At 55.6% G+C, this 15,112-nt stretch overlaps 2 protein-coding genes across 8 annotated transcripts in view; both read right to left on the bottom strand.

The window, feature by feature from the left end:
- Nucleotides 1–521: 521 nt before the first annotated feature.
- Nucleotides 522–2,570, bottom strand: LOC127059580 (inactive carboxypeptidase-like protein X2). The gene is made up of 6 exons (XM_050974086.1): nucleotides 2,563–2,570; nucleotides 2,054–2,499; nucleotides 1,820–1,939; nucleotides 1,501–1,610; nucleotides 779–918; nucleotides 522–708 (listed from the first exon to the last, which is right to left on the bottom strand). The coding sequence occupies exons 1-6, from the start codon at nucleotides 2,568–2,570 to the stop codon at nucleotides 522–524; spliced, it is 1,011 nt and encodes a 336-aa protein (XP_050830043.1).
- A 3,820-nt stretch (nucleotides 2,571–6,390) lies between these two features.
- The window catches only part of LOC103824648 (zinc finger protein 638), a 34,012-nt gene continuing 25,290 nt past the window's right edge, over nucleotides 6,391–15,112 (bottom strand). For 4 of the 7 annotated variants that reach the window (XM_050973408.1, XM_050973411.1, XM_050973409.1 and 1 more), the window contains 7 exons: nucleotides 14,074–14,123; nucleotides 11,327–12,557; nucleotides 10,829–10,894; nucleotides 8,704–9,568; nucleotides 8,408–8,500; nucleotides 7,030–7,148; nucleotides 6,391–6,710 (listed from right to left, as the gene is read on the bottom strand). In XM_050973408.1, coding sequence (XP_050829365.1) covers nucleotides 6,657–6,710; nucleotides 7,030–7,148; nucleotides 8,408–8,500; nucleotides 8,704–9,568; nucleotides 10,829–10,894; nucleotides 11,327–12,557; nucleotides 14,074–14,123 — 2,478 coding nt within the window. In that variant the 3' untranslated portion in view covers nucleotides 6,391–6,656. The remainder of the gene's footprint in view (nucleotides 6,711–7,029; nucleotides 7,149–8,407; nucleotides 8,501–8,703; nucleotides 9,569–10,828; nucleotides 10,895–11,326; nucleotides 12,558–14,073; nucleotides 14,124–15,112) is intronic. The other 3 variants (XM_050973410.1, XM_050973413.1, XM_050973414.1) reach the window with 3 other exon arrangements.

The following is a 15,112-nucleotide window of genomic DNA, read 5'->3' as shown; positions in this document are numbered from 1 at the left end:
CCCAGCTGGCACGGGCAGCCTGGGATGGGCACCTTGGGATGGGCTCCTCGGGATGGGCACCCCTCCCTGGGGTGGTTAACCCTCCTTGGTGTGGTTAACCCGGTGTGGTTAATGCCCTGCCCAGTGTGGTTATCCCACCTGGCACAGTTAACCCCAGCGCAATTAATCCTGACCTAATTAACCCTCCCTGGCAGGGTTATCTCACCTGGTTAACTCCCAGTATAATTAACCCTGGCATAATTAACCCCCTGGCATTGTTACCCCCCTGGCACAGTTAACTCTTGGAATGGTTAATCCACCTGGCACAATTAATTAACCCCCAGTATAATTAACCCTGGCATCATCACCCACCTGGCATGGTTAACCCCACCACAATTAACCGCAGTATAATTAACTCTGGCCTAATTAACCCCACCTTGGCATCACTACCACCTGCCACAATTAATGCCCCCACCCTGGCACAATTAACCCCCGAGCACCATTAACCCCCCCAGGTTAACCCCCCCAGGTTAACCCCACCATCATTCCCTCCCAGGTGATTCCTGCCCCCCAGCACTGTCACCTCCCCACGTCCCCACCCTGTCTGGGGACGCCACCCCGGTGCCACCCCTGGTGCCACCCACCGCCTCCTCGGTGCCGTTGAGGCTCGGCAGCCACGCGTGCGAGTCGTTGCTGACCTGCACCTTGTAGGACGTCACCCAGTCGTACCTGCGGGGCACAGGGGGGTCAGGGTGTCCCCCACGCTGTCCCCCCTTCCTTGTCCCCCTTGTCCCCTTACGTCCAGATGGAGTTGAGGCCCTGGGTGACCACGCCGGTGAAGCGGGTGAGGCGCCGGGCGTCCACCTCCAGCCACTGCTCCGTGTCCTCGCGCCCCGCGCACCAGCCACCGTCGTAGAAGTCACCGTCATAGAGCCCTGACTGCGGGAGGGGAGGGGACACGCACAGGGACACGCACAGGGACACGGCCCCACCGCCCACTGTGGCACTGGGGTGGCACTGGGATCACAGGGAGCCACATGGGACACAGGGAGCAGAGCTGGAGAGAGCCTGGGACACTCGTGGGCCATGAGGATGCCACAAACTCGCCACAAAATGTCACAAATGTGCCACGGAGATGCCACAAACTCGCCACAGAATGTCACAAATGCGCCACGAAGATGCCACAAACTCGCCATGAATGTGCCACACCTACCCTGTGTTTACCATGTACTTGCTACATCCGTGTGCCACATGTCCTGTTGGTGACATCCAAACACCCCCCAGCCTGGCACAGCCTGGCACAGCCTGGCACTCCTGGCACACTCCTAGCACACTCCTGACACACTCCTGGCCCACCCTGGCACACTCCTGGCCCACTATGGCACACTCCTGGCCCCCCCGGCACACTCCTGGCCCCCTATGGCACACTCCTGGCCCACTATGGCACACTCCTGGCCCACCATGGCACACTCCTGGCACATCCTGACCCATCCTGGCACACCCTGGCCCACCTGGCAGTACCTGGATGTTGAGGCGGCCGCGGTGCGCTCCCAGCCCCTGCCGCTTGTGGCTCGATGCCCGGAGCTGCTCGTCCAGCACCCGCAGGGACTCCAGCCCCAGGGGGGGACACGCTGGGGACACAGTGGGGACAGCGCTCACACAGGGACCCCTGAACGGCCGGAGCTGTCCCCACCCTGTGTCCCCACCGAGCTGTGCCATGGGGACCCCGCCAGCCTGGGTTCGACACCCCAACCCCCAGGTGACGCCAGGTGCCCCCCGGACACGGCCAGCTCCTTGTGAAGGTGACAACGCCCGGGCCACCCGCACCCAGCGCACGTACGGGGCTCCTGCGGAGCGGCCGGAGCCTCCGGCTTCTTCCTCAGCACCTTTTTCTTCACCACCTTCTTCCTCACCACCTTCTTCCTCCTCACCGCCACCTTGGTCACCGTGGGCGCTGGGGCTGCGAGAGGACACGGGAACAGCCTGGCACCCCTTTACCCCATGAACCCCCTTGGCACACACCGTCCTGCCCACCCGGTCCCCTCCCAGCGCCCCCGGCCCCTCCCGGTCCTACCTGTGCCCGCGGGGTCCCCGCGCCGGGAGGGGCCGGGGCTGGGGGGGGTCGCGCTGTCCCGCACCGGGGGGACCGTGCTGCCCTTCGGGGGTCCCGTCGTGGTGCTGCTCCTGGAAGGGGCGGCCGTGGTGCCCTTCGGAGGGGGCACCCCGCTGGGTTTGGGGGTTCTCGCCGTGGTGCCCTTCGGAGGGGGCACCCCGCTGGGTTTGGGGGTTCTCGCCGTGGTGCCCTTCCAGGGGGGCGTCTCGCTGCCTTTAGGGGGTCCTCTGGAGGTGGCCTTCGTGGGGGACACCCCGCTGGGTTTGGGGGGTCCCGTCGTGGCGCCCTTTTTGGGGGACACCCCGCTGGCAGTGCCCTTCGTTGGGGACACCCCGCTGGCTTTGGGGGTCCCGCTGGCCGTGCCCACCCCGGTGCTGCGGGGCCGGCCGGGCTGGGGGGGCGCGGCGCTGGCGGGGGGCGGCGGGGGGCCCAGCAGGAGCAGCAGCAGCAGCAGCGGGGCGAGGGGCGACCCCGGCATGGCCGCGGCCCTGCCGGTCCCTGCCCGCTCCTGCCGGTCCCTGCCCCGCTCCTGGTCCCGGTCCCGGCCCCTCCCCGACCCCCGCCCGCTCCCCGCCCGCTTCCTGCCCGGGACCCCCGCCTGCCCCCGGCACGGCCCCTGCCCGGGACCTCGCCCGCCTCCTGCCCGCCCCTGCCCGGGACCCCCGGCCGTGCCCTGCCCGCCCCGCCCCGTTAAACGGCCCCGTTCCGCTCTCCGAGACACCGGACCCCTCGAACGGGGGACACCAGATCCCGCCCGCTCACGGCGGGCCTTGACCTGTGTCCCTACCGTGTCCCCACCGAGTCCCCGCTGTCCCATCACCGTGTCCCACTGTGCCCTCACTGTACCCCCACTGTCCCATCGCCAGTCGGGGAGTGGCCCGGGGGTCCGCGGGGGCTCCTCCCGCCGCAGCGGCGGCGTCGCCGGCCGAGCCCGGGGACCCGGGAGGTCCCGGAGCCGTCGGTGCGGGCGGAGCGGGGCCGAACCCGGCGGCTCGGGGCGGTCCCCGGCCCCGACCCCTCGGGGGTGCCCCGGGTGGGACTCGGGGTGCGAGTCCGGGTGCCGGGTCCGGGGTCTGGGTCCTGCCTGTCCCCCCACCCTGAGCGGGCTCTCACACGCGCTCGTTTTCCGCCCCGAGACAACTTTCCTGCCTCGACTTTCCCTTCTTTATTTGGGATCTCCCGCGGGCGCGGAGCGGGCAGGGCAGCGCAGCGCAGCTGCCGCCAGTGCCATCCCTGTCCCTTGTCCTCATCCCTGTGCTGTCCCTGGGGGTGTCCCTGAGCCATGCCGGGCCGAGGAGGGAGGGGGACAGACCCCTCTGGCTCTGCACACTGCTCCGGGACCCTTCGGATCCTTCACCCGGGGATGCTCCTTCGCCATCCCAGGGGAGCGGGGGACAGCGGGGACAGCGGGGCTGGCACCGGGGACGGAGCATTCCCTGCCCGACTCCCAGGGCTGGATGCTGGGACGGGTTTTGTCCCGGGCTGAGGCAGCTCCGGCCTCTGTCGAGGCTCTGGCGCGGGCCCGGAGGGGCGGCCATGCCCCAGCCCCGCGTGACGGCTCTTTCGAGGTTTGCAGAATTCCCGGCCCCGCTCCTGGCGCCGTTCCCGGCTCCGAGGCGCAGCCGGCCCCGATTCGCGCTGGCTCAGCACTTCCCGGGATGTCAGGAATTTCCTGGTGCAGCGCCCGCGGCTGCCAGATGCCGCTTGGAGATGCCTTAAAGGCGCCGTGGCTTTTCCCGGCAGGAATCCTAGCGGGAAGCTGCTCTGGTTCCCCACAGCCGGAGCGGGGTTGAAGCCACCGAGCAGTGCTGGGACAGTCCTGCCCAGGGCCGTGTCACTGTCCCCGTGTCCCTGAGTCCTTCCCGCAGGGATGGTCCCAAGGAGTCTCTCCCAGGCCGTGCTCCAGTCTGGAATTTCGCCCAGTCTGGCTGAACCTCCTCATGGTGCCACTTCTCCAGGTGTCTCTGGGTGCCCCCAGTGTCCTTCCAGTGCCACCCGGGAGGGACAATCCCCTGCACACCCTGCTGTTGTGTGTCGCCGGGGCTGCAGCTCCAGAAGGTTCCAGAAGGTTCCAGAGGGCTCCGTGGTTGCCGGGGTGTCCCGTTGTGACACGGGAGCTGTGCCGTGCCCCGATCCCGGTGTGATCCCAAAAGGTTCAGGTCCATTCCCAGGAGCAGCAGCTCCCGGATCCCTCTGGAGAAGCCAAATCCCAACTCCCAGCTGGCCCAGGGGCTGTGGAGGCTCCGGTCCTGGAGGGACAGGTGGTGTTGTCCATGGAGCAGGAAGAGTGGGAATTCTGCGGTCCCCCAGGCCTGTGCCAAAGGGGACACGGCAGAGATCCACAGGGATCCCCAGGGCACGCAGAGAGATCCCGAGGGATGAGCCAGGGCACAGCCCATGGACACAAAGATCTGTCCTGGTGGTTGGATTTCATCACCCGTGAGATGTCCCACATGGAGGAATTCATCGACCAAGAGCTGTGCCAGGAGAAAGCCAGGGGAGACCAGGAACTGTGCCAAGGGCAAGGCGACGGATGCGAGGATCTGTCCCACTGGGAAGAATTCACCACCCAAGAATGGTGCCAGGGAGAAGCCAACGGATCCCAAGAGCAGTGCCAAGGGAGAGTCAAGATTTCCCAAGAGCAGTGCCAAGGAGAAGCCAACAGATCCCAAGAGCGGTGCCAAGGGGATGCCATCGGATACAGGAGTGTGTTCCAATGGGAAGAACTGATCAACCAGGAGATGTCCCAAATGGAAGAACTCTTCAACCAAGAGATGTCCCACATGGAAAACTTCATCGACCAAGAGCTGTGCCAAGGAAAAGACAGGAGACACCAAGAACGGTGCCAAGGGAACACCAAGGGATACAAAACTCTGTCCCAATGGGAAGACTTAATCCACTGGGAGATGTCCCACATGGAAGGATCCGTCAACCAGGAAATGTCCCACATGGAAGACTTCACCAACCACGAAATGTCCCAAATGGAAGGATCCATCCACCACAGGATGTCCCAGATGAAAGAATCCATCAACCATGAGATGTCCCACATGGAAGGATCTGTCAACCATGAGATGTCCCAAATGGAAAGATCCATCAACCACAAGATGTCCCAAAAGGAAGAACCCATCAACCAAGACCCGAGCGAAGGAAAAGCCAAGAGACACCAAGAACGGCACCAAGGGAAAGTCAATGGATACAAAACTCTGTCCCAATGGGAAGACTTAATCCACCAGGAGATGTCCCAGATGGAAGAATCCATCAACCACGAGAAGTCCCAAATGGAAGAGCTCACTGATGAAGACCCATGCCAAGGGGACACCGAGAGACACCCAGAGCAGTGTCACGGGAATGTCAAGGGACACAAAACTCTGTCCCAATGGGAAGACTTCACCAACCCAGAGATGTCCCAGTGGGAAAGACTGTCTTGACCGGGAGCTGTGCCCAGGGCCAGCCAACAGAGCAGGGGGCACATCCCTGCCCACACCATCGGTGCCAGGGTCAGCTCCCTCCAGCCCTGCCCATCCTGACCTCCAGGGCCTTTCCCACACGGAGCCCGGCACTGATTCCACCTTGGAGAAGTTCAGCATTCCCAGGGAGTTAATCTGAGTGTCCCCTGCTGACTCACCTGGCTGAAGTCCATGGGGAGAAATGGTTCCCATGTGCTCCCCACACAGGAGGTGCCCGTCCACGGGCAAAGGAATTAAAGGAATTAAAGGAATTCCTGAATTCCTGTGGCTCTGTCGGCTGCTAATGAGCCCCAGGAGGGGTTGAGTGCTCCGGGGGGTCCCCAAGTTTGGAATGTCACCATGGAACTGAGGGGGCTGAGGGGAGGGTGGGTGCAGGGCAGGGACTCATGGAATTGTTTGGGTTGGGAAAAACCCTCTGAGACCATCGAATCCAGCTCTGCCAAGGCCACCACTGCCATGCCCGCGGGTGCCACATGCACAGGGCTGGTAAATCCCCCCAGGATGGGCACTCCACCCCTGCCAGGGCTGGACAGCCCTTTCCAAGAAGGAATTTTCCCAATATCCAGCCTGGCCCAGCCTGAGGCCAGTCCCTTTCCTCCTGTTCCCTGGGAGCAGATCCCAACTCCTGGCTCCAAGAATTCAGGGAGTGATGCAGAGCCAGAAGATCCCCCCGATCCCCCTTTCCTCCAGGCTGAGCCCCTTTCCCAGCTCCCTCAGCTGCTCCTGGAGCTCCAGCCCCTTCCCTTGACTCTCTCCATGGATCCCCTGGATCTCCAGCGTCATCCAGAGTCACCAAAGCCCAAGGAATGACCCCAAACTCAAGCCCTGGGGTAACTATACAGTAAGAACATTTATTTCCTGTAGCTACCCTGGGGTAACTATACAGTGAGAACATTTATTTCCTGGAGACACCTGGAACAGTCTCTCCCACGTCGGATGATCGGAGACACAAATCCAACCCTCTCCTGCTTTGGGTTTGGTCTGTTCCCAGCTCCGATTTTTTACACCATGGATGCTCCTTCCCGACCCCAAACGACAAAGGAAATCCAAACACACAGAACTGACTGGCCCCGAAGTGTCACTCCTGGGAAGCTCCATCACCTGGAGCTCGGCTCCTCCCCGCCGCTTTCCTGCTGCTTGGCCATGAATTTCTGTGGAGAAGGGAAAGAGATGGTGCTGCAGGGATATTCCAGGATTATCCCCTAAAACCTGGGCCAGGAACACCTGGGCCAGGTTCAGTCAGCTCCTCCCACGGCCAAGGTGGGATGTGTCCCATAAAACCCCCAAATTCCACATGGGAAGCTCCTGAGAGGAACGTGGCCAAATCTCAGGGATCAGGATTCCCCACAATAAAAATATTCCATATTCCCACTGTATTCCCAAACCCCGTCAAACGTGAACTCCCAGGGAATCCTTGGCACCCTTGAACCCAAGGATTTGGGGGGATATTCCCGCTTTCCGGGGCGGTACCTCCATGTTCTGCCGGTGCAGGGGGGTCCTGCAGTGGTTGATCATGGAGGGCTCGTCGGCGTAGAAGAGGGAGCAGATCTGGCAGAAGAATCCGGCCTTTGGGACCAGGATGTCCAGAGCTGAGGATACACCACAGTCACCACACACAGCTCCCAGAAACATTCCAGCCTCACCTTCCTTTAGCCAAGTCTGGGGACTCTCTGATTCCTCAGGGGGAAATTACAGCTCTTCAACATTCCAAAAAATTGGCTTTTTTTACCCAAGCTGGTCCCTGTCCCTCTTCAGTCCACAGGTCATCTCCAGTTCCACTAAACACACCATTTTCTGGGAATAAAGCAACCAATCCCATGGAAGATGGAGCAGTTCTTGAAGGACTGACCCCATGGAAAAATGATCCCTGTCAGAGCAGCTCCTGAAGGACTGACCCCATGGAACTGGAGCAGTTCCTGAAGGACTGACCCCATGGAACTGGAGCAGTTCCTGAAGGACTGACCCCATGGAAAAGTGACCCACCTTCCTGAAGGATTAATCCCAGGGGAGAGTGACACACATTGGAGCAGTTCCTGAAAGACTGACCCCATGGAAGCTGGAGCAGTTCCTGAAGAACTGATCCCATGGAAAAGTGATCTATGTTGGAGCAGCCTGTTCCTGAAGGATTGACCCCATGGAAGTTGAAACAATTCCTGAAGGATTGACCCCATGGAAGTTGGAACAATTCCTGAAGGATTGACCCCATGGAAAAGTGACTCACGTTGGAGCAGCTCCTGAAGGACTGAGCCCATGGAAGTTGGACCAGTTCCTGAAGAACTGAGCCCACAGAAATTGGAACAATTCCTGAAGAACTGACCCCATAGAAAAGTGACCCATGTTGGAGCAGGGATTGATTGATCTCATGGAAGAATGACCCACACCAGAGCAGCTCCTGAAGGAAAGACTCCATGGAAGTGACTCATGTTGGAGCAGCTCCTGAAGGACTGACCCATGGAAGCTGGAACAATTCCTGACCCCATGGAATTCACTAAATCCCTACACCCCCATTTCACAGCCCTGGCAGCAATTCCCTCCTTTCCAGACACTGAATGTTGGGAATAAAACTTGCCACAGGATGGGAACCCTCAGGAGACGCCACACTGCACTCCACTAATAATAATTCCACCTGGATTTGGAAATTTCTGGAAAAAACTTGCCATGAGAGGCTTCTGAGTTTAACCAACTAGTTAAAGATGGATTTGGAGGAGCCAAGAAAAACCACGGATTCTGGGCCCTGACTTTGAGGTTCACTGTGATGGTGAGGCACAGGAGAAGAGTTCAAATGGGCAGGAAAAAACCTTCTGGCCAGGAAAACCCGGAGCATTCCGGGGGATTCCTCTGGATTTACCTTTGGGAATGCTCTGTGTCTTGGGGACACCTGGAAAAGTGGTTTTCTTCTGCTGAGACTTTGGTTCTCCATCTTCTGATCCCAGCTGAGCTGCTGGAGACAGAAATGCATGTTGGGATGGAATCACAGAATCATGGAGTGATTGGAATGGAATCATGGAGCAGAATCATGGAATGATGGAATGGAACCATGGAATGGTTTGGGTTGGGAGGCACCTAAGAGACATGGACAGGGACACCTTCCACCTAGCCCAGGTGGCTCCAAGCCTCGTCCAAGCTGGCCTTGATGTTCCTCACCTTTTGGCTTGGAGATTTCAGCCAATTCATCCTCTGGATTTGTATCTCCTAGAATTCCCATTTCTTCTGGTCCTGCAACAGCAACAATATCTTCGTCATCTTCATCCTCGGGCGGGTTCTTCCCTGGGAAAGTGCTTTCTTCCTCCTCATCGCCGACTTCGTCGACTGTAACAAAGTTTAGTTCCTCTTTGAGGTGATTGAAGTCGGCCAGGAAATCATCCTCATCCTCGTTAACCTCATCCAGAGTCACCAGAGGATTGTCCTCGTTGTCCTCCTGGATCTCATCCACGGTCACCAAGGCGTTGGGATCGTCGGGCACCTGGGAGGCCGCGCAATCCCCGGGATTGGTTTTTCCCTCCTCGGCGGCGCTCAGCTCCGCGGGCTCGTTGAGGGGCAGCTCCTCCACCTCCCCAATCTCATCCACCGTCACCAAGGGCTCGGCCTTCAGATCCCGCTCCTCAAATTCCGCCCGGGGCCCGTTCCCATGGGAGCCCGGCTCCTCCTGCTCCGAGATCTCATCCAGCGTCAGCAGCGCCTGCGGATCCTTCACCGCTTCCGACAGCTCCTCCTCTTCCACCACCTCATCCACCACCACCAGGCCCTGGGGGTCGACGCCCGGCAGCGGCACCGGGGCGTCCTCCTCCTCCCCGATCTCATCCAAGGTGACAAAGGACAGCTCACCTTCGGCTCCGCAACTCTTCCCTTTCCTCCTCTTGGACGCCGGCTCCGGAGGGTTGGCTTTGGGGGCTTCTTTTCTCTTCCCCCTCGGGGGGTTCCGCCGCGGCATCACCGGGGACTCGGCTTCCTCCAGCACCTCGTCCACCGTGACGAACTCGTCCAGGTTAAACGGGAAGAGCTCCTCCTCCTGGGAATGGAACATTTAGCTGTCATCTCCAGCAGGAACATCCACACACCTTGTGGATGCTGGATCCCAAAAATAACCCCACATTTCATTTGAGAGTGAAAAAAAAGAAGTGGTCAGGGCTTAAACTGCAGCGTTTTGCTGAGTAATTAATTTAAATTAACTCAGGTTTAGTTCAGGAAGCCAAAATCCTTTGGAAAAATTGCAGCAGATCAATAGGGGATAGAATTCCATGGGTAAAATTCAATGGATGAAATTCAGCAGATAAAAATCAATGGATAAAATCCAGTGGGATAAAGGTCAGTGGATAAAATTCAATGGATAAAACTCAATGGATAAAATTCAGTGGATAATATTAAAGGGACAAAATTAAGTGGATAAAATCCAGCAGATAAAGTTCAAGGGACAAAATTCAACAGATAAAATTCAGTGGATGGAATTCAATGGAAAAAATTCAATGGATGAAACTCAGCAGATAAAAATCAATGGATAAAATCCAGTGGGATAAAGGTCAGTGGACAAAATTCAGTGGATAAAACTCAATGGATAAAATTAAAGGGACAAAATTAAGTGGATAAAATCCAGCAGATAAAGTTCAAGGGACAAAATTCAACGGATAAAATTCAGTGGATGGAATTCAATGGAAAAAATTCAGCGGCTGAAATTCAGTGGAGAAAGGCCAAAGGATAAAATTGAAGGGATAAAATTCAGTGGATAAAGTTCAACAGGTAAAATTCAATGGATAAAATTCCTGCCAGTTCAAAGTTCTGGGTCCAGAGGAACGGGTGCCCCGCCCCAAACGATCCCTCTGATTTCTTCCATTGGGAATTCAGAATTTTCGTTTCTTTTTCTGCCAAAACATTCCATCCTCCCTTCACATTTTCACAGATATTTAACAGAAGCTGGGAAACTGGGATTTGGGGATGGATTTACAGGATCTGATCCCAGCTGGGGTTTCCTGGCAGTCTCGGCTCTGTGAGCCTGGAAATAGGGGCTGGAGAGATCCAAAGGGAATGGATCCAAAGGGGTTCCAGCATCCCAGAGCCCATGGGATCCCTGGATACCAGAAGGAAAAAGGGCAGGGATTTGGCAATCCCACTGTGGGAAGAGGGGAAAGATTCCCTAGAGCAGGATCATCATGGAATCCTGGAATGGTCTGGGTTGGAGAAGACCTTAAATCCCATCTAATCCCAGCCCCTGGAACATCAAAAATCCCCATTTCCTGACACTCCATCCTTTTAATCCCACGCTTCCCATCCTTACCTCCTTCTGTTTTCCAGCACTGCCGGTGCTGCTTTTCCAAGCTGCAGCACTGCCCCCACCAGGAGCCTGCAAAATGGGACAAAAAATTCCATGAAATCCCAGGAAATCCCAAACCTCACTGAGCACAGCTTCGTTTGGATCAAAGAGCTGCTCTGGGATGTCCCCACAGCTCCAGGGATTTGCCACCAACGGGTGACACCTGGCTCAGGAGCCTCTTTTCCATCTGTGCAGGGCTTGGAAAAGCAAATTCCAGCTCCCCAGAGGACACGGGGTTTATTCCCACTTGGAGCTTACTCCAAGGAACTCAGTTTGGATTTGCTTCCGAAACAACTTCCATAGGACTTTCCAACCAGTTCCATGGTCATGGTGCAGCTAAAAGGAGGAACAGGTTGCCCAGAAGCTCCTCTGGTGGCCCTGGGATTTACGGAAAAGGGATGATCCCAGAAACCCAGAGTGGGAGAAGCCCAGGGAACACTTGGGCATTCCTGCCCTCCTCACCTGATTCCCACTGGGATCTTCCCTCGTGCCAGATGTTCCTCTCTCTCCCTGCTGGCTCTGCTTTGAACTCGCCTGAGGTTCCAGCTGGGAATCCTTTTCCTGCTGGGATGAGCTCTTCCCATCGTCTCCCTGTGCCTCCACTCTGGAATTTCCGTTCCCTTTGCATTGGCTGTTCCCAGCTCCCGGCTGAGTCGCGGTTTTGGGTGGGATTTTCTTCTCCAGCCCCGCTTTGGGGGGGATTTTCTGCTCCCCAGCTCTTCCCAGGGAAGGCTCGGTGATCCTGATGGGAATTCTCTGCTTCAGGATGTCCGGGACGGACACCACTGCCTTCAAAAGGGTTTTCCCAATGCAAGATTCCTTCAGGGATGCAGTGGGATTTCCCGGAGCCGCCGCGCGGTTTTCTTCGGATTTTGCAGCTCCCATCCCTTTGTTTTGTGGGATTTTAACCGAACTTCCCCCGTGCACCTCACCAACAGCATTCCCAGAGTTTTCCCCACCCTTGGATGATGTTTTTCCAGGTGTTTTCTCCGGCTCTGTCTCAGCCTTGCCCCCAGTCTTTCCCGGATTTTCCCCGATTTTGAGCACGGGTTCCTCCGCTGTCGCCTCTCTCTCTGCTCCAGTCACATCCAATTTTTTCCCTGGAGCATCCAGAGTTTTTGGGACAGCTTTCCTCTCCGTGGACGTTTCACGGCTGCTTTTCCCAGCCTCGGGAATGGGAGTTTCTTCTGGAGCAGCTGGCTCTGTGCTGGGCTGGGTGACACCGGGTGACACCGCGGGAGCCTCCTCCGAGCTTGGGGACACTCCAGGGATGGCTCCTGGCATTCCTCCAGCTGCTGGGACAGCCTTGCTGGATGATTCCAGAGGTTCCACGGCGGGAGCAGAGGGTTCCTCATCCTCCTTTTGGATTTCCAGCTCCGGCTCATCCTGAGTTTTGTCCGTCCCCGCTCCGGAAAGCGGCGCCGGTTTCTCCTCCGACCTCGCTCCGGGCGATTTGCTGCCAGCAGGATCCACGGGAATTCCAATTCCAGGATCCAATCCCTCCACATCCATCCCTGCAGGCGATTCCCTCGCTGCTTCTCCTGGCTGTGACTCGGGAATCTCCAGCTGTCCCGCTGGAATCTCCTCCGGGACATTTGGGGTGGGAGTTTGGCCTTTCCTGGCCTCTCCCGATGGATTCCCAGCTGGTTTTTGCACCGTTCCCAATCCCTCTGGAATTTTTTTCAAGCCAGAGCTAAAAGCATTTAAAAGAAACAAAAATCAAACCATGGGGAGAGAATTCCAGAAGTCTCAGAAAGCTCGGGATGCCACCGGTGGGAGTTTTCCTGGAGCACGAGGAAATGGGATTGGGAATTCTGCGGGAAAAGGCGACAGCTTGAGGTGAATAATTCACATTTTGGAGACCTCAGGCCTCAGGATGGAAAATTTCCATCCCACAGAGGGAAAATCGGGAATATCCCACCAAAAGGAAGCTCCTGGATAAGGGAATTAGAGGAGCTTTGCTCTGTCTGCAGTTCCCAATCATGAGAGGGGATTGGATTTGGGATCAGTTTCTGGTTTGGGTTAAAATCCCTGTTTTCTATGGAGAACCCCCTGGGATAACTCAGCCCAAGGTGCCACGGGATGGAGCCTTCCAGGGAATTTGAGAGATTCTTCCCTGAAGGAAAGAATCCCACAGGATGAGCCTGGGAAGTGCTGGAATTAGGGATGGCCGTGCCTGGAGCACCCCTTCCAGCAGAAATCCAGCAGGGAATTTCTGCTCCAAAACCTGGAAAAATCAGGATTATTGAGGAGAGTGGGATTTGGGATCCTCCAAAGGGATTTTCCCATCAATTCAACACTTCTGGCTGTGCTCAGTTTGTTTTCTACTGGGATTCATGGAAAACCTCCCCCTGGTTTCATGGAAAATGTGGCCTCGGAAAAGCAGAGTCCAGGAGCTGAGTTTAATTAATTAAAGCTTCAGATAAATAATTATTAATTAACAATTAAAATAATAATAATTCTGGTCTTTTCTGCTCCCTATGAAATGGAATAAAACAATTATGTGGAAAATGTGTGCAACAGGGAAAAATGTCCATTTTCCAAGTTTTCAGGAGCTGGGGTTCATGGAAAAGTCACCTCTTAAATTTTAATTCTAAATTTAAATTTTAATTCCACCTGTCTGGAATCACAAAGTGGCTGTGATGAAGAGATTCCCATTAATTTGGGAATTAATGCTCCCAAAATTCAGCAGTTTCATGGAATGACAAAGAAAGGAACTGGATCTGGGAATACAGAGCTTTTCCATAACAGAATTCCTTAAACTTGAGGATGATCCTTACACAATTTTGGTGTTTTAACAACAAAACTCATCCAGAAATCCAAGTTGGAATCACAGGAAAAAAGGGATCGAAGCCATATTTAACAAAAATTCCTAAAAATTTCTGGGAATTCAGCAGTTGGGAAAAGGCATTCCAGAGGCAGGGATAGAGGGAAGAGCTGCAGGATGGAATAAAAGGAGCCAAGACCTGAGCAGGGGAAAAAAAAACCAAGGAAAACTCCCCACAAAAGTTGGGATTTCACCCCGTTTTTCCATGATTTTTAAACGAATCAAAAATATTTTGGCTCTGCAAAAATGGATTGGGAAGGAGGAGCAGCAGGACACAGCTGGAGGGAGGCTCAGCAATCCCTAATCGTGGATGAACATTCCAAGAGAGAAAAGAAATGGATAAAATTCCCCAAAATTCCCACAAATCCTCGCAGGGCTGTACCTTCCTTTGCTCCCGTCCTCTGTCTTCACTTCCTTTTTCCCGGTTTCAGCCTGGAAAACAAAATCCCCAACCCTGAGGGAAAAATGCCATCCTTGAAGGAAAAAATCCTAAACCCTGAGGGAAAAATCATGATCCTGGGGGAAATCCTATCCTTGAGGGAAAAATTCCAAGCTCTGAGGGAAAAATCCCAGCACTGAGGGGAAAAAATCCCAGCACTGAAGGAAATTCCATCCTTGAAGGAAATCCCAATCCTGAGGGGAAAATCCCAATCCTGAGGGAAAAATCACGATCCTGAGGGGAAAATCCCATCCTTGAAGGAAAAAAATCCCAACCCCTGAGGGAAAAATCTCAAACCCTGAGGGAAAAAATTCCAATCCTGTGGGAAAAATCCCAATCCTGAGGGGAAAATCCCATCCTTGAAGGAAAAAAATCCCAAACCCTGAGGGAAATCCCATCCTTAAGGGAAAATATCCCAACTCTGAGGGAAAATCACAATCCTGAGGGAAATTCCACCCTTGATGGAAAAAATGACAAACTCTGAGGGAGAAAATCCCAACCCGGAGGGAAAATCCTGGCCCTAAAGGAAATCCCATCCCTGAGGGAAAAAAATCCCAAATCCTGAGGGAAAAAAGTCCCAAACCCTAAGGGAAAATTCCAACGCTGAGGGAAAATCCTGACCCTGGGGGGAAAATCCCAATCATAAAGGGAAATCCCGACTCTGAGGGGGAAATACCAATCCTGAGGGAAAAATTCCAACCCTGAGGGAAAAAAATCCCAAACCCTGATGGAAAAATCCAAATCCCAAGGGAAAATCCTGGCCCTGAGGGGGAAAATACCAAACCCTGAGGAAAAATCCAGACCCTGAGGGAAATTCTATCCTTGAAGGAAATCCCAAACCCTGTGGGGGAAAATCCCAATCTCTGACAAAAACCCCAGACCTAAGGGAAAAATCCCAACCCTGAGGGAAAAATCATGATCCTGAGAGGAAAATTCCAGTCCTGAGGGAAAATTCCGTCCTTGAAGAAAAAAAATCCCAAAC

Source organism: Serinus canaria, chromosome 4 (genome assembly GCF_022539315.1).
Source record: "Serinus canaria isolate serCan28SL12 chromosome 4, serCan2020, whole genome shotgun sequence".
Lineage (NCBI taxonomy): Eukaryota > Metazoa > Chordata > Aves > Passeriformes > Fringillidae > Serinus > Serinus canaria.
The sequence above is the reverse complement of the archived record's forward strand: the minus strand, read 5'-3'. Positions and strand labels throughout refer to the sequence as shown.